At 28.4% G+C, this 20173-nt stretch overlaps 2 protein-coding genes across 2 annotated transcripts; one reads left to right on the top strand and one right to left on the bottom strand.

Moving 5' to 3' along the window:
* Positions 1–2548, top strand: LOC105168721 (LIM domain-containing protein WLIM1). Its single transcript, XM_011088862.2, has 4 exons — positions 1–342; positions 1613–1709; positions 1805–1935; positions 2021–2548. Exons 1-4 carry the CDS (start codon positions 205–207, stop codon positions 2219–2221), a joined length of 567 nt encoding a protein of 188 aa, XP_011087164.1. The 5' UTR covers positions 1–204; the 3' UTR covers positions 2222–2548.
* LOC105168720 lies at positions 9014–10651 on the bottom strand. Its single transcript, XM_011088861.2, has 3 exons — positions 10281–10651; positions 10019–10188; positions 9014–9386 (listed from the first exon to the last, which is right to left on the bottom strand). The coding sequence occupies exons 1-3, from the start codon at positions 10558–10560 to the stop codon at positions 9267–9269; spliced, it is 570 nt and encodes a 189-aa protein (XP_011087163.1). The 5' UTR covers positions 10561–10651; the 3' UTR covers positions 9014–9266.

The following is a 20173-nucleotide window of genomic DNA, read 5'->3' as shown; positions in this document are numbered from 1 at the left end:
ACGCACTGGCGCTACTTCTCTGACTAGCTGACCTGTAAACTACTCAAGAAAACAAAAGGAAAGGCAGAAATTTTGAAGCATTGATTTCTTTGAACTGCCCTTTTCAAATTTTTATTTCTTTTTCTCTCTTTTGTGGGTTGGTAACAAAGATCAAGATCTAAGTTTTAGTGGGGAAGAAAAGCGAGCTTCAGAATCAAGAAAGTAATGGCGACTTTTGCAGGGACAACACAGAAATGCAAGGCCTGCGAGAAGACTGTGTATTTGGTGGATCAACTCACTGCTGACAACAAAGTGTTTCACAAGGCTTGTTTTAGATGCCACCACTGCAAAGGGACGCTCAAGGTCAGATTTTTCTTGCAGCCCTTTTGATGTTTGTTACTTTGTGTTTGATGTTTGGTTGATTGATATGTGCAAAAATTGTGAGGGTTCTTGGACTGAGTTTTGTGCTTGTTCTGCAAAAGGGCTTTTGCTTCAGGGATGGTGTTGATTCGGTTTTTTGAATTGGTTTTTGTTTGTTGAATCTGTTGTGGGATTGTTGAGTTGGAGTGTGAGTGGTGATTGATGGGCTCTCTTTTTTGGTTCTTGATGGTTAGAGTTCTAGGTTTGGGAGATTGTACTGTGAGGGATGATAATTTTGAGAACCTAGATGGAGAGAACTTGTTGATAGTATGATGGTTTGGCCTAGTTTGTTCGATTCTTAAGTTGACTGTGGATCACTAAATTGTTGTAGTTTTGCTTCTTGGGGTTCTTATGGATTGGTTATTATTTTAAATCGCGAAAATGGTTCTGTTTGAGCAGTGATAGTTGGTTCTACATTCATACTGTATGTGATCAAGTAGTGTGTTGTACTCGGGATGTTGTATATGCTTACAAGGAACTTGCTTTTGAGTGTGTAATTACTTGGGACTTGAAAGATGCAGTGTTATGTGTTTGAGATATGGATTGGTAATCCATTATATATAACATGTTCTTTCATTAATTTCCCAACATTTCTGTGTTTCCGGGATTAACTTTCATATGTGGAGTACTGAGTTTTGTATTACAGTATTTGATTGCTGATCACTTGTGTTTTCATGTTCTTGGAGAATGCAATCTTCAGTCTCTATTTTCCCTCTCTTGCATCGCATCTGCATGGTATTTCTCAGGTTAAAGCAACTCTATAGTCATTCTGAGTTGCTATCGTTTGGCTCATATGTTGTGGTTGGTGGCATCGATATGGATAGGTAATTGTATGCTTGATAAATCATACATAAGCCACATATATAGTCAACAGGATAAAAATAGGCTTATTCACGCAACAAATTCTCTCTTCCTTTTGAGAAATAAGCATGAGTTCTCATTCCATTAGCAGGGCTGATCGCATGACGATTTCTTAGATCATATTATTTCTTATGACCAAGTTGGCTCTAATTCCATCAACATCTCTCAAGGGGAGTCAAGAAAATACTTAATTTGCATGATCAAATGCTATTAGTGTCACAATCATTTCGTTTCTTTCAAAGACTATTTTTCAAAAATTTCCGTTTTTCAGCACTACCTGCATTTTATTAGGTCATATATTGTCCCTGCGTTCTCGCACTTAGATCTGTAACGTTTGCTTTCCTTGCTGCAGCTGAGTAATTACTCTTCCTATGAAGGGGTGTTATACTGCAAACCTCATTTCGACCAACTGTTCAAGATGACAGGCAGCCTGGATAAAAGTTTCGAAGGTTATATCAGAACTGAGTTGATCCTCACTTCCTTGCTGATTTTTTTTGTTTTTTTGTGTGTTTTCAGCTCGCATGTTTCTCTATGTATCTCACAGGAGCTCCCAAAACTGCTCGTGCTGAAAGATCAGTTGAGCCGGGCGTTACGAACAGCAAAGTTTCAAGCTTGTTTGCAGGAACTCAAGATAAATGCGTCGCTTGCAACAAAAAAGTTTACCCTCTTGAAAAGGTACTTGAAGAAACTGTATTACTGTTGCAAATGAGTCAAACTCAGAGATTTTATCTAACGCTGTTGACGACTTATATTTTCACAGGTAGCCGTTGATGGAACTTCATACCATAGGGCTTGTTTCAAGTGCAGTCATGGAGGCTGCACGATAAGCCCATCGAATTATGTCGCCCATGAGCATCAGCTCTACTGCAGGCATCATCACACCCAACTCTTCAAGCAGAAAGGCAACTTCAGCCAACTAGACAAACATGAACAAGGTAAAGGGGAAAATGGAACAGCTTAAATGAGCGCAGGGCAAGCTGAGACATGAGAGCACTGCAACATCAGATCGGGGAATTCGCCTGAGCCAGAGCAAGAAGCCGTCCGTAAAGCCTAAACTCTAGACATACTTGTGGCCTCTCTATATATAACAATGATGAGTAGTATCAGAGGAGAACTTAAGTTTGTTTGTGATTTTGTTTTTCATATTTTGCTCTTTTGCTTGTTGGTATTATAAATATATCGAGTTTTTGCCGTAAACTAAACTGGGGCTGAATGAGATAGTTTTGGTAAATGCATGTTTGAAGCTTATAATGGGATTTTTGACATTGATTTTCTTGTTGGCATTGTTTCCTCTGTGCAATTCTTCCTCCTATCTCTGTACTGCTTTTTCCATGAATTGAATTTAAAGTTGCTATTAAGATTCTGAGAAGTCTTTTGATAGGCAGATCTTTTGACCCTATTATTGGTAGGGATGACAACGGGTTGGGTCTAATACTATCTTAAAACCCCACCCGCCTAAGGACCCGATAGGTTTTAACTTGCATGACCCAGTTATTTTCATTTCCTTCTTCATCTTTCCTCACCTAATTACTATCCCTCATTATTATTTTATTAAGGACAATCACACTTTCCTCCCTTGAGATTTGGTGTAATTATATGTAAATTTCATGTGATTTGAAAAATTACATTTAACACCCTTGAAATTTACTTCCGTCTAACAAATAAGTCCCTTCGTTACCTAAAATTCATTGAATATGTTGATACCTGTATAACGGTGAAAATATACCTCCTCACATAAGTTAATGCATGAAAACGTATGAGGGTAATTTGGCTATGTAATAATTTGTTTGACCTGTAATAAGTCAGTAATAAGTCAATCAGGGGTCAATATAATTTTTTTTTTCTGATTTTTTGTTAATATAAACAAATTCAATGAATTTTAACAAACGGAGGGATTTATTTGTTAGATGAAAGCAAACCTCAGAAGTGCTACACATAATTTTTCAAACTACAAGAAATTTACATGTAATTGTACCAAACTTCGGGAAGAGGAGTGTAATTATCCCATTTTATTGTGCTCTTTTGAAAGAGAAAAAAGAAGATATTATTTTCTCAGATATGGTTGTCTTTGGCTTCGTGAATTTAGAAGCTGAACAGAAAAGTGTGGTATCTAGGGGTGGTTCTGGTATTAGGGAAATTACAAGATAGATTATGAAATTTGTATAAAGAATGAAGAGGAAAATCGAATATAAAAATAACATAAAGTTTGCATACCAAACCAAAAAAATAAATAAATAAATAAAGTTCGCATGGTTGACACTATAAATGTATCACCGATTATCTATAAAAATTATTTTTGTTACTAATAATTATATCGTGATAAAAATCAATTTCTTTAGTGATAATTTAAAAGTTATTATTTAATATTTTGTTATTAATCTATTTATACTATATATAAAGTGAGAGCATCCTTTTGGAATTTCAATTAATTTTGACATGCCGTTTATTTTTAAAATTTTAAATTAATTAATTAATTAATTATTCCCTCACTTCTCCATTTTTTATGAATTTTCATAATTACCTTTTGGTGGTTACTTTCTTTCATGCAATTTTTTTTAATTTTCCTACATTATTTATTATCTTTGTTCGTCATTTTTTCTTATAAATCAAAATATTTATATTAATTTATTATCTTAATATATATTTTAAGATACTCTTTTAAACACAAAAATTAATAAAACAATTTATATAAATATATATTTAAAACTTATGCACAGTGGCACACTTAATAGTATATTATAGTTGGTTGTAGTGCTCCTAGGGACATAAATTTGGTCCATTTTCCTCCTCTGAATACTATATTTTATTTATTACTCATCATCTATTAATTGCCTTTGACACATTCTTTCATGAGACCTTGACCACCACATACAATCATACATCTTTGACCATATATATTTTATAAACCCTATTTATTTTCCTTTTTTTTTTTTAATTTAAAAACAATACATTAATTTTTTTTATGTAACTTATTTCATTAGTGATCCATTTTACATTTTATATTCATTTTCCAAGGTAACAAGCAAAAAACATACTCAAGAATCACCTAGATATTTAGCTAGTGTGTGTGTGTGTATTTCATTCTTGATTTTTAAGTTTTAATGAAAAAAAATATGTATTTTTGATTTTATAAAGATTTTTATGGAAAAATAAAAAATATTTCTATAAAAGGTGATTCGGTTGTATTTTTATATGTTGTCAAATATCGAATCGATATATCTATTTATTTAAATGAAATTGATAGTTATTTCATTATTGATTTAATATGGATAGTGATGTCATAGCAAGACATTGCGGAAACGATATACTATTAAGTAAATAATTGAAAAAAAATATATGTATATATATTTATAAATTAATGAATAAGATGAAATAAAGGTGCAAATATTTCTAGAGAAAAATTAAAAATTGAGAGTGAAAACAAAATCAAATTACTGTTGTACCCTAATTGCTTATTATTACGATCTACATGATTTTTTATTTTTATTTGTCTATTTTTCATCAAAGCTCTCACGATAATCTTACGTTTGACAAAAAAGTTTTTGTAGTTTTATACCAAATCAATATTTGCCATTAATTATAGTTGATCATTTTTTTAAACTGTATATCAATCACATAATAAATATAATATTTAATTAAAATCTAATTTGGACTAAAATTGATCCTACCAACCAACCTCCATTAGTACTAAAATACACTAGTGCTAAAAAATTAAAATTATTAAATTGATTTTAAAAGGATAAAATGAAAAATAATCATTGCTAATTGCTCCTAAGATTCCTTTCTTTTCTAGGTCCCAAATCTTGAAAATGAAAAAGAAAAAAACAAATCTTTCCACCTCTATAAATTCCACGATAAAGTTGGAGTAAAGAATTATTTTTTTAAAAAAAAAGTTACCTTCTTGGCTTTCTTTTTTTCTTTTAATTAAAAAAAAACTAATTTAATTGGAGTGGGAGTGTTGAAAAAGTGCGAGAAAGATCTAATGGCGTCGTGGGCTGGAGGAATAATTCCTTCTTCCTTGAGTGCAACAAAGATGGGTGATATTGAATTGGACATCATATTTTCGAATTTTACTAAATGTGATTGTGTTTGTGTCACTTATATCTCATTTAATCTGATCCATTTATTGTAATATTCATCGAATAATGTACCTCAGTTTATTATAATATGAATTTATTAATTAAATTGATGTATTTATCCATTTATTGATATTAATATAACAATATTATAATTATCATTTTTATTAAAAAAAAAAACTATTGGCTTTGTTTGTAGGTTCATTTGACGCTAGCTATCATTCAACTGTAATGATCGTTGCTTCGTCGAGAGAAGACAAGATTTAGGATCTAGGATAGGTGGGAACTGAATGACAAATAAAAATTTCAGGATCTAGGATAGGTGGGAACTGAATGACAAATAAAAATTTCAGCCAATTTTGCTGCAAATATCAGCCAAATATAAATTGAGAAAATACAATTTACCCCTTGTGATTTGAGAATGAGCAAAAAAAAAATTGTAAAAAATAAAATAGCAAATCACCTTCTTTGTTTTGGAAAAAGAATCAAATCATCCGCCTATCTAAACCGTAAACAGGGGGATAATTTTCTTTATTTTTTGGGGTAATTTACTAATTATTTTTTATAGGGTATTTGTTTATTTCATATTTTACAGGGGGTTAAATTATATTTAAACCAGTATACATTTCATTCTTTCTTCTTTGGAGTAGAGACGCAACCAAGAAGAAATAAAAAACAGAATATTAGCTATAAAAATTTAAGTGAGAATGTTAAAATTGTCATAGTTGTACTTAAATCACAAGATTTTTTTTTTCTCTATAATAATTTTGAACAATTTTTCTGCATAAAAGTTGTTAACAACAATATTCAGTAATAAAAAAATTATACATGACGTCATCACTGTAAACAATTAGCGGCATATATATAATGATAATTTTTGGTGCTAATTAACAAATATAATTACCACTAAATCTATGTTGTTATGATAAATATGTCACCAATTGTTTATATATAATGACAACTTTTATATAAAATTTTCATCACTAATGACCAAATTAAAATAATAATCACTTAATATATATTTTTAATAATAATTTTAAATCATTATTTAAATTTTTTTTACTAATATTATCTTTATGATGCGAGCATTCTTGTGCAAGTTGAGTGGATCAAGATTATCCTACGAAAAGCGTGTTCTTTTTTGGGGCTTAATTGCTAGTAGGTCTGCACTGGATTCCATCTAGAGGACTTTAAAAATGATAATATCCTAATCACGACTTTTCTTTTCTACCTCTTCTTTTTTATTATTATTATTCTTTTTGTTAAATTACGTTTTTATATATACTACGTACGTGTAGCTCTAGCAATAAGTCGTTTCTTTATTTTATTTCATTCTTTTTTATGTCTTTGGAGCCACCACAAAGCACGATTCTCTCGACCCACAAATGAAAGTTGCAAGTAACCTCAATCATGCAAGGTTCATAATGTTTTAAAAACCTTCGCTTTTCTTATTTGCGCTTTTACCATCAATTGGTTAGCGATGGAAACACGACTTTATTTCATCTAATTTGATCAGGGTCGTGGTCCTCAGACATTTGATGATTATCTTGTTATAATTTGGTGATGACCCGGCTATTTTTTGGGAGTACTGAACTGAATGAATATCTCGATCTAGATGAGTAAGGCTAACCTACACACAAAGTATTAAGCTAGTTGATATATTTCAATACTTAAGTTAGTTTTTAACTTGAGGTTATAGGAGTCGTAGTATGCTATCCAATAGTATTAAATGTATATCTATCAATAGTAAGAAATCATACGCGCTACATGACAAATAAATAACAGTTATATGGGTTCTGAATCAATGGATAATAAATCGAATTGCTGAGTCAGACAAGTCGTGGACAAATGTGTTGTGATTTTCGTACCTTTAAAGGGTAAATTTATAGTTTTAGATGTATTTTTCCTGTCGTAATTATCAAAAAAATTAATTATACATATATAAAAAGGGCAATATTTTGTGGTCAAAATGCCTACTTTTGCTTTTGGCTACACCTAATCTTAAACTAATTAAAAGGCAGCCATTGCAATTGCCTTCTTTTTTCAAAAAATTAAAACAAATAAATAAATAGATAAATTTGTTTGCTGATCTTCATCATGCATCAGTACTGTATCTCATGCCAATAGGCTCCAAAACATCAATATGACTGATATTCTTCCCATCAGTGAGCAGAGACAGACCATTCACACCATTCATTCTGTGGGCCCTGTTGCATACAGTCATCACATATATTCTTAGGCTTCATTTACTTTTATTATTATATATTTTATTTATTTGTACGGATAAAATTTGAGATAAAATTAAATTTGAAAAAGTAAAAAATTAAGGTTATTTTCCACCAAATATTTTTATATCTAAAACCAAATATGTAGAATCATATCCAATCCCCTCAAGTGGTCTGGTGTGACAATAAATTCCACCAAATCTAGTGGGTTTTAAATCATTTTTTTTATTTATTATTATCTATACAAGAGATTGTGTTGGATATCCAGCCCGATCTCTACAAGTAAATAAGACCTTAGGGTAAATTACAACCATCTTTTATGAGATTTGACGTAATTATAAATATTTTCTCTTTGTTTGAACAATTATAAATATTTGCCTGATTTTAATGTCAATCTAACAATGAGCTTATTCTATTAGCCTCTGTTGGATTTCTATTCAATTTTTATGGTGAGCCGACCAACATATTAATTAGATTATAGATTATAATTTTACATATTCTTAAAGTATTTTTATGTATTAATATTTCCAAAGATTATTTATTTTATACACCCTCGAATATTTTTACATTCTTTCAAACTTTTTACAAAAAAAATAAAAAAAAAGTAAAATAGTAATTTCAACCTCACAGTTCCAGTATTTTCATTTGAAGGGTATTTAAAAATTTTCAAATAATAAAAAGATATTCGTAATCAAGCTGACCCTTGGAAGAGGATGGTTTTGGTATCTATTTATTTTTTTATCTGTCATTTTATTTTATTTTAAATTTATTTATTTATTTTGTTTTTCTATTTACGCATTCAAATAACTACTTCTTCTCATTTATTATCCTATTCATTCATTATTTAATAAATTATTAATTAATAAAATATTTATCGTATTTGCAACTCGATAAATGTGCATTTCTTACTAGTTCTTACAATCGGAGAAAAGAAACCGGAACTAAACTTGTTTCAATTTGGAGGGTTATTTAATTCAATTTTCTTTTTTCCTTTCTTTTTAATTTATTATTATGTATTTACTGAACTTTTAACTGAAAATAATAAATTATTTTACAGTATTTTCCAGTTAGGTCCTAAAAAAAACACAAAAATTAAAAACAAATAGGGGAATGCTTTTAATTAGTTTTCCATACTAATTTTATAACTAATAAATTATCCACCAATAACATCCATTTCTCCTTTAATTAATCAACTACAACTAAATCATAAATTTTAACAATCATCATTCAACATACATTAATAATCAATAATAAATATATAATTAATTATTAATTACTACTACAATAGATTAACAAAAACGCTACACACATACACGCTGATGAACCCTAACCAAGAAATTACGGACTTTGGGTTCTCCAATTAAGTAAGACCTCATCTACAAATAATATTTACTTATGATTTGTTTAAAAGAAAAAAAAAAAGAGAAGGGGGAGAGGGGGGGGGCGCAATGATAAGGTAGAACTTGAGTATGTGTAGTTAATTTGGATAACAGAGTGAAACAACATGGTCTGGATGACTGGATCTGCTTTCCTTTAGTACACTGCAATTTTGCTGTCATTCCCCATCCTCATCATTTTTCCCCACTTTCGGGTCCCTTGGAGGGGGGGTTGGCATGTCTAAGTTAAATTAATATTTTGCAGAATTAAATCTAAAGAGAAGCAGAGAGCCAAGAAAAATAAAAAATAAAAGAGGAAGAAGTGATGATCAGGTTCCAGCCTCAGAGATGCTCTTCAATGCTGGCTGCCATGCCCTGGATTTTGATCCGCCTGAATTCATTGCTGTCTGATGATTTCTTGATCTTTGATGCCCTTCTTCCTTTTTTACCTGCAAATATTCATTTATCAAAATTAAGAATATATATACATATGTATGATGGCACAAATTATTATTGAAATTATATGTTCAATTGTAAACTGTACTTTTTATTTTAATTTGATGTATCTAATTATTTCTAGACGAAAATATGACTAAAAAATGACCACAACGGACACATACCAGTTTTTATTTATTAAAACATGAAATAAATTAAACACCAACATGCCAACCTCGTATTTATAAAGTTATGCAACTTCAGCCTTAACCCCGGACCTTATGGTAGAATTCATGATGCTCAAAAAAAATAATTGCTTTATTTTTTTTCATAATTATTATTTCGCTTTAATACAGAATAATAATAAATTGTGGACTGAACAACTCAAGCATGATACCAAGATCTCAAAGATTCTAACTCCAACTCATTTGCAAATTAATCATTCCAAAAATTTCAGCTACGTACCTCCTAATGATTTCTTTTTTTTTAAAAAAAAAATCAGTATATATAGAGAGAGTAATTAAATTTTTTCCAAGAACTTGTATTGAAAATCAAAAAACCAAGCAAGAAACATTGCAATTAATCTTGAAAAACCATACAAAAATTCCTATAAACTCACGGAAAAATAAAAAGAAAAATTTTTGACCTGATTAGTCATGTTCTTCACATGGCCATCATCACTACTTCTTCTAACTACTGCTTCAAAATCTGAATTACGTGTAATTCTTTCTGTCATCATCTCTCCATTCTTCCTCCGTTGCTGCTGTTGCTGTTGAATCTTTGCTTGCTTCTTTGCCCACAACCCTTTCATTACCTCTGCAACAGGAACATAAATGATCATACATATAATATGTATATATGTATATATGTATATATGTATAGATAGATAGAGAGAGAGAGAAACCAACCTTGGGAGGTGACAAGTCTATAAACATGGCCAAGAACAAGAGTTTCTGTCGGCCTGAGAAGTTTGATACGCGTGACTCGAAGAGGGATGTTACTGTTGTTGTTGTGGTTGGCGGCGGAGGAGGAAGAGTAGAAGGTGGTGGTGAGGAGAAGTGCGACGTAGTGGCCAGGATTCATCTTCATAATTTCAGTGGCGGCGACCGGCGAATAGAGCTTATCCACTTTGCCGTTTGGGTGCTGTATCACTAGAGTTGCACTGTCGATTGCTTGGCAGTTTCCCATCTCTTACCCTTTTTCTCTTTATTTTCTGCCGCTATTTATTTCTTCTTTGGTTTCTGAAGAAGCAAAGAAGGAAGCAAGAGTGATTGTTTCAGCTGCCCCTTTATAGCCACACCTATCCACTTCACCCACCCCTACCCCTCTTCAAATTCTTATCCTCGTAAATTAAATATACCCAAAATTTTTGCTCAAGTCTATCAAATTAAATTAATAATTATTTTTTAAAATTACATATCAATTATATAATAAATATATTAGACTTGAAGTATAATTAATCTAAGTATGGGCAAATAGGGTCCGAGCTAAAATTTTAAAAAAATATACTTATCATGTAATTTAAATCTTTTAAACTACACTCCAATTTATACAGTGAAATATATTACGCTCATAGAAATATATTGCTTTTTATGGAATTACAAATGCATTTTGAGATTGTAGTTATAATTATAAGTAAACTTTTATTTAAGATAAAAAATTTATACAAATTCCTTTTAAAATATACTCCACTAAAAAAATTTATTAATATTAATTACAAATAAAGAATTTAAATGATTTATAAATTTCAAAACTTTCTCTTCCTAACGTGATATCTTTTTAAAATAAATTTATAAAATTTATAATACCTCAAACAATAAGATATCTATACAACTTCAAACTGCATCATAAATTAAAATCGAGAGGTGTCAATATAATATATTATAATGTTAACAAGATGTTTGATGAGTGCGAGATTTTGTAATCCCATGGTGTGAAACGTTACAAACTTTTAAAGAACCAGAGCTGTTTTTGCGAAAAGGGTGGTGAAGGAAATCATTACCACGTGTACCTCACAATCATTACATTCTTCGCGTAAAACGACGTTGTAATGCCCACGTAATTCATTCTTCCCAACCCCAAAACGCATGTCGATCTGGATTTATATCATATTTTCATATTGCTTATCAATGTGATAATCGACATATACCTTTTAATAACAAATATAATTTAATTAAATTATAATTTAAAATTAAAATTACAAACGCCGCATATACAAAATTTAATATCAATATATTAAATAAAAATATAATAAAAGATCCTTCGACTGCACCAACATAATTTTTGTTAAACTTAAAACATATGATACTTATGATTTGCATGTAAATATATATGTAATGTATACAAAATTAAAAATCTATACAACACAAAATTTCATACTAAATTTAACATATGTGGAATATTGATTGATTTAAATGAATTCGGATTGATCATTTCAAATTTAAAATTCAAAATTTATTTTTAGACCTTGTTATTATCTGAAAACTTACCTCAAACAGAGTAACTTTAGGGTCGATCAGAATTTAACCCAAATCAATTGAATTCGCCACTATTTTTAAATTGTGAACTACATTTCATATATGATTAGTTCAAATTGAATCAAATCATGACTTGAACTTTTGTGACCAACTTAATTCCTATAAAATCCCAATCCCCACCACCACCAACAATGGAGCATGAAAATATCAACATATATAGACACTTTAAATCATGAAGTATAAATAAAATTAACGATATCCATGGAATTAAATATAAAAAACATTTTATATGAGTATTTTTGTAATTTATTTAAATAAAAGAATAATTGTGGGTGGAGAGACAAAGACAGAGCGTTACAGGCAGTAAGAGTAAACTGAAACAGCAGCAATAAGTGGTTGTCGCATGTGAAGGTTTGAGCACTGATTTTAGGTTTGTGGGGGTTTGCACTATCACTTATCTCATCATCATCATCCCAAGTGGTGCAGGGTTTTGTCTTAGACCATCACAAAACAAAACATTAGTGCTGCCATTTTCAGGATTAGCATTTCCAGATATTGCTCACATTCCCTCTCTTCTTTTGTTTCCCACACATGAAACATCACGCTTGCCCCACTACGTACCCCCCCTTTTTTTTAAAAAAAGAAATTATTAAAAATGAAACAATATGAACGCTTTTTTTTCATTTTATTTTGCTTCATTTGTTTCTTTATTTATTATGATTTTTTTGGATTTAGAAAAATAATTACTGCTTCTTTTTTTTACCATAAATATAAAGTTTAATGCGTGCTTGAATCAATGGAAAAATGTAGTCGTAAGTGCTTCAATGTTGGTGTCATTAGAGATAACCGATATGAAAAATCGAGAATATTAATAAATTTATAATTTTTTAAATACCCTCAAAATATATAATTCTAAAAAACCTACTCAATACGAAAGACAAGCGAAAACATATATAGACTAGTTGTATTTATAAAGAAAAATGATATAAAACGTTTGTTAAACTATATTAAAACGATACAAAGTTTCAACTTTAGGTTACAGTGAACATTATCGACAATTAAATTTTTTATGCCCTGGACCCACAAATAATACTACATAATTTTATAAATAATACACAATAATTATATTTTTGAAAGATTAAAATTCCGTGTAAATTTATACCTGCATATTTTAAACTTTAAATTATTTTAACTTTAAAAAATTATGTTACTTGGATATAAATTAAAACTATAAAATCACTTAACATTATTATTTCAATTTATAAAAATATTATTTGTAGATATGAGGTGAAAAATATGGTTGAATTTCAATTATTATACTTTCACCTTTTCTCCAACGGTAGTGTACTTCCACCCTTCTTCTCTAATCATTCTACCACAAAGAATCCTTCCTCATAATATTTTACAACTTTTGTCCTTGTGGAGGCATTTTTCCAAGTTTCAACCTTACTCTTTACTACTTTCCACAATTGCCCTCCATCCAATTTTTAGAATATTGACAAAAAAAAAAAAGAAAAGGGTAAATTACAACGATATTCTTCGAGATTTGGTGCAAATATTTTTTATTCTTTGTAAAATTATAAACACACTCCCTGAAAAGGCATCAATGTAATTTATCTCATAGGTGACGATATAAGTTTTAGCCCTCTGATGGATTCTTGATATAAATTATGATTATTGTCACAGGAACTGCACTTATAATTTTGCTAAAAATATAGGATATTTGTATAATTCAACTTAACGTAACCAACTAAATCGATGTAATTGACCCTTGATCACTTGGCTACAATTTTAATAGTTATGGATTAAAAATTATGATAAATAATTTTTATTGACAATGGCTAAATATAATCAATGCAAAAATATAAATTTTCCACCAAGAAAAAGTTAATTGCCATGGCTAAGAGCTATGGTAAAAATATTAACCATGACAAATATTTTAACCAACACCGCAAATACCACAGCCAACAACCATTGCATGGTCGGGGTCAATGACTATTTACTACTATTATTTTGTTTAACCATGACTAATTGTCGTATTTTTTGTAGTGTTAAATCACATTATATTAATATAATATATATTTTGTTAATATAATGATGTAATTATTATTATTTAATTTTTTTGCATCTGATATACATGTATAGAACATTTTTCTCATATTATTTTTTTGGAAAAAAATTATTTTTTTTAGGCCGTTAAGTATGCCCAATACTAATTTTAGTTCGATAACTAAACCCATATCCTTTAAGTTTCATAATCTGATGAAATTTTCAAACTAATTATTTAAATATATGTTAAAAAGAAAATTTCAGAGAAGGGAATAAATATTATTATCAATAATTTATGGTACGACTTGGTACTTTTTGTACAAGAATATTTAGTCAAGAAATTTCTATAGTTCAATGATAGCCAAAGAGTTCTTTTTTTATATGCAATAATAATGTGGACCAACTTTATGTCACTTAACCAAGTCCAAGCATTATTCAAAATAAATAAATTTTCATGACCCTTTAATTTAAATTGTAACTTTTTCTCTATAGAATAAGATTTTGTAGGGGTACCCCTACCATATATTAAAATTCAATTTTTTTATTTATACTAAGTACTTTCAAATGTCCGTCAATATAGTTCTCATGTCAATACAGAAAAATTGATCGCATAATCTTACAAGAAGAAGTGGTTTGGTTTGACCAACTGGAGCACATGAATTGACGAATAAAATGGTATTTCCAAAAGCAAAAAAATCCTTTTATAAGATGCTCTTATCAACAAAATTGTCACTAATTATATATAATCAAATGACAATAACTTTTAATTTGTCATTATAATAAATTATATAATTTTAATAGTGACAATTATTGCATAGCCTTTATCATTTGCAGTAATAGAAAGTGTTAAAAAAATAAAATTTATATATAAAATTGTCATTATAAATAATTAGCGATATATAGCAAATAATTTTTACAAAAATACAAAAAATCGAGAATGCAATGAAATGAAGGGAGTGGAGGGGAAGAGAAAGAGTGATGTATTATTGGTGGTTGGGAGCATTGAAAGAGACAGAATGCTTTGCTTTCCAACCTCAGAAACAGAAGAAGAATATCAGAATTTCAGGGCCAATTGCTCTGTTAGGTTTTTCTGTCTCCACAATCAGACAGATTCACAATTCATACTGTCTATGCTCTTCGTCTTTTTTTTACTTCAGTCCTTTTCAATTTCTTTTGTTTAAAAATTACATCACATTTGTGCATTTTTAAATACAAAAGGCTTTAATATCTTAATGTGTGGATTTCAAATTTTTAATGATAATTTTTTTTAATTTAATTATTTGGGCAATTACAAATTTAAAAAGATTTTGAATCCTCGGACTCTAATATACATTGCCGTATTTATTTATAGTGAGGAGTGGAATTACTGTTTGTTTTGTTAGTCTTTTGAATCAAGTCACATACAAATACAGTTTGTCTGTCGATAACGGATTAATAATTTCACGCCTTCCTTCACATCGTGTGGCTCTACGTCAATCTTTCTTGATGTGAAAATCCTTTAAGTCCCATTTATTTTGTGATATGAATTATTTGCATGATAGAATAAAAAAAAAAGTCACGTATTAATTATACTATGTTTACTTCAGCTGTTTGGTTAAATAATTCAATTCATCTAAACAAGTCTAAATAGATGTATTGAGTTATTCAATCAAACAGTAATAGTATCGGACCTTCATAATGCAAAGTAAACACGTTACTTGAGTATATTAAGCTTTTTATACATCTTAATAATAAAAATAGATGGTTTTTATTGTAGTCAATTCTACTTTTATTCCCCATCAAATATTTTGGTGGGACTGTGTTGACAATGAAATAGTACAACTTATATGCTCTTATTTGTTTGAATTTATAATTAATGTTTTGTCTTCTAAAACAGTACTCTCTTATTCATTCCAATCTTTCTACTTTCTTTTGTCCTAAAATATTTCGATAATATATAATGTCCCAAAATTTGAACATGCTTGGAGTAGGCCCAAAAACACTTATTTTTTGTCATAATAATAAATTTTATAATTATTTTTTAAAATTACCATTAGTGACAACAAATTTATTTTTTGAAAATTACCATTAGTGGCATCCTAATGACAATAGTTATTTGTTATTACGATATTTGTATTGTCGTTATAAAGACATCACAAATTATCTATAATGACAATTTTATGTATAATTTTTTCTATTATTAATTATTATATTGTGACGCAATACTAAAAAATATAATATTTAAATATAGTTAATTATCATTATTAAAAATAAACCAGGCATAATAAATAAAAGAGCACATAACTTATAAGTATTGGTGACAAATGCACATAAGGGATTTAAACCTAATGGTATTGGACATACCGAAACGCTTGAAAATAAGCTTGCAATTACTCAAAAATATTTATTAAATAAGAATTTATTTTAAATTAATAAGTCTTGCTCGTGATTTTTTTTCCTCATAATTCCATTTCATGGCATTTTTTTTAGGAACTTATTATTTATTTATGAGTTCAGTGATTCGTTTAAATTTAAAATCTGCCCCAATTAAAAAATACAAAAATTCATACCCTGCCCTGCCCCGCCCTAACCCATGCCATGAAAGTCTGAAACCCACCCTTAACCTAGTCGAGTTTAGAGTTTTTGGCACCAAACGCGCACCTACCCAACCCATTTGGATGGCCCTGACTTACCCGACCCTTTGCTATTTTTGAAGGGTTATCGCATCTATTTTATTTATTTATTTTTGACCGATATATTAATGCAATATAGAAAGAGACCCCCCAAAAAAAGAAAATTTTCAAGAATGAAAAAAATAAATTAAGAAAAACACCATAAATGCTTGTCAATAGTGTATTTAATGCCATTGATAGTGAAGATCCACCGTATCAAAATTTTGTGGTAGAGAATTTAAATAAACACAAAAGAAATTCACGTGAGGTGCAGCCAGCTAATGTGTAGGACTTTTAGGGATTTAGAGTAACATTTTTTCTGAAAATAATAATAATGATTATGTGACTTTTTTGTTTGGTGGGTGGGGGATTTCAGAAACGACTTTAATATTATAATTTTATACTACTATCAAAAAAGGAAATATTAGCAATAAAAAGTTAGGTCACAATATTAAAAATTGTCACTATCATATTTATGAGGGATAATTACATTTGCATCCCTTATTTATTGTCTTTTTATATAAACCATTCTTGTCTTTTATAAAATTATAGAAATCACCCTTGACAACCTTTAAAATTCAAAACTACCCCTGTTGACTAGGTCAACTTTTAAAATATTTTTTTAAGGATAGAAATGCCCTTAGGCGTGTTTATGTAATTATTAAAAAAAAAGAGTTTCAAAGTAATATTTATGAAGATAAGTAATATGATCCCATTTATTATTTTTATTATTTATACTAATTTTATTAATTTAAATATAAATTATTATATTAATTTTTTTATTGAATTTTTATATAAAATTACATCTTTTAATGATTAAAATATTAAATTATTTAATTAATATACAAGTTATCCCTTAATAAAATTATTAAAATCAAAAGATTATTTATCCTTAATTTTTATTAAAATTAAAATTAAAAAGAATTTATGTATTTTATATAAATTATATTAGAATTAATAAAATAATAATTTATTTATTAAAAAGATACTTTAGATTGTTAAATTATTTGTTTTAAAAAAAATTATTCCTCCTTCCCCAACCACACCGTCATGCCCACCCTAACTCACATTTTATTAAAATATATTTTTAATAAATTAATTAATTGATTTTATTATTTCTAATTAGATTTAACCACACCGTCCACCCTAACTCACATTTTATTAAAATATATTTTTAATAAATTAATTAATTGATTTTATTATTTCTAATTAGATTTATATAAAATACATAAATTATTTTTAATTTTTATTTTAGTAACATTTAGTTACGAAGGATAAGTATTTTTTTAATTTTAATAATTTTAAATAATTTATACAAGTGCAATAATTTTTATTTTTTAACTTATAATCTATTAATAATTTTATTTATATTAATTAAATAATTTAATATTTTAATTATTAAAAAGTGCAATTTTATATAGAGATTCAATAGAAAATATTAATAAAATAATTTAAATTTAAATTAAAAATTAGTATAAATAATAAAATAAGTATATATGGGGTCATATTACTTATCTTTATGAATATTACTTTGACACCTGCTCTACCTTTTGATAATTACAGAAATATCCCTGAGGGCATTTTTGTTCTTGAATATTATTTTAAAAGTTGACCTAGTCTGCAAGAGTATTTTTAAATTTTAAAGGTTGCCAAGGGTGGTTTTTATAATTTTATAAAAAACAAAGATGATTTGTGTAATAAGATAATAAATGAGGGGTATAAATATAATCATCCCTATTTATTAAGTGACAAAAAACTTTTCTTTTATCAATATTATAATTCTCATCATTTTAGTAGTGGCCAAATATTTGTGTAAAAGTCCTCACTAACAACAAATATAATTGTCAATAATATATTGGTGTTGCTGTTATAAATGTGTCGATAATTATTCATAATAATAATTTTATGCATAATCTTTATTGCTAATAATTTAATTATGACAAGATCAATACGGTCACTTGATACATCTCTTAAATGACAATTTTATGATTTACTTAATAATGCATCATTAATATTCCTCCTCTTTAAACAACGAATTTTAGAGATGGATGTGAGACAGTAACAACATACGCCTGGTCAATTGTGTCTGCTACCTCCTTTGAACCCCTAAAAAATCGATAAATAAAAAACAGGAAATTACGTTGTATAGAAAAATTCATAAATCATTGACTATGTTGTCTACACGCAATCCACGCACACTCTCAGGCGACAATCTACGCCAGCTCCTAAAGTCAGCCCTACCTTAGAAATGGGCTCCACTCTGTCGACACCAGTACAATTACGATCCTACTCTATTTCGTAAATGTTACACCGATGTTCAGATGATTATATTCAACACATACTACTTATTTATTAAAATATATATATATATATATATGTAACAATTAGTGATACATTTAGTGAATAAAATAATATAAATTTGAGGTTTGAGTCCTAACATCAATTTGTATAGTAGTTGATGGAGACATGGCTTTAAATGCCAACAAAATATTTCAACTTTACTATCTTTGATTTCATTGACATAAATGAGGAATTGAGTGGCTACCAAAGCCCTCCTTTTCCTTTTCATGCTTTCAATACCCTATTTCCTACCTCCAAAATCTCACTACCATGCATTCAATATTGTTATAAAATTTTATACTAGTCATTTACTATAACCCTTTTTTTTTATAAATACAATCACTACATAATTCCATCAATATTAATAAGTACATCGATCATATCAATAAACTCATATTATAATAAATTAGTATTACAATAAATTTAAATTAAGTTAAATAAATGCATACATTTGATAAAATTTAAATACATGACCTGGAACTTATACATGAGTCATTTTAAGTATTAATTAAGTGGGTTTAAGGATTATTAAATTTGTATTTATTACATTAAGGTGAAAAAAATGATATTATGAAATATATTTTAATAATTCATAATATCATTTTTAAAAAATATTATCAAGTGAATGGCGTTTCTGCCTCTTTTATGAAGAAAGAGATAAAAAAATCTTGAAATACGGCCCCAGCTTTCCAAATATAGTTAAATTTATTTCTCATAATTGTGTAATTATATGTGACGTGTTATTCCACATCGGATCGAATCAATAAATATGGTCTACACCAATTGCGCAATAATTATTAACCTTTATTTTTACTGAGGATACTAAATATTAATTACAACTAAAACTCGTGAAAATGTTTTCGTTTCACATTAATATTATTTTATTGTCGTAAATAGTATTAATATATAATGATTTGAGTTATGGAGTAAAGATCGTGAGTATAAATTTAGCACCACGAGTATAAATGCATTATCTATTTGTACTAATAGTGCTTGCCCTTTTGTTTACTTTAAATATGTTTGTTGATTTAAAAATTTCGATATTTTCAGTATGTATTTAAATTTGAATGTATCAAAATGATCATGTAGTAATGAATACGCAAAAAAATTTATATAAAATTAAAAATACACATTTTCTCATATGAAAATTGAAATGGAAGTTCCCGCAGAAATCCAGAGGTCTAATATGTAGAAATGGTCAAAAATAAGTCAAGAAGACTTCTCTTTAACAAGAAATTGATTTTTTTAAAAAAAAAAAAAAAGAAAAAAGAAAGAGAATCCAAA

This window comes from Sesamum indicum, linkage group LG8 (genome assembly GCF_000512975.1).
Source record: "Sesamum indicum cultivar Zhongzhi No. 13 linkage group LG8, S_indicum_v1.0, whole genome shotgun sequence".
NCBI classification, from domain to species: Eukaryota; Viridiplantae; Streptophyta; class Magnoliopsida; order Lamiales; family Pedaliaceae; genus Sesamum; species Sesamum indicum.
This window is presented reverse-complemented; position numbering and strand designations above follow the sequence as displayed.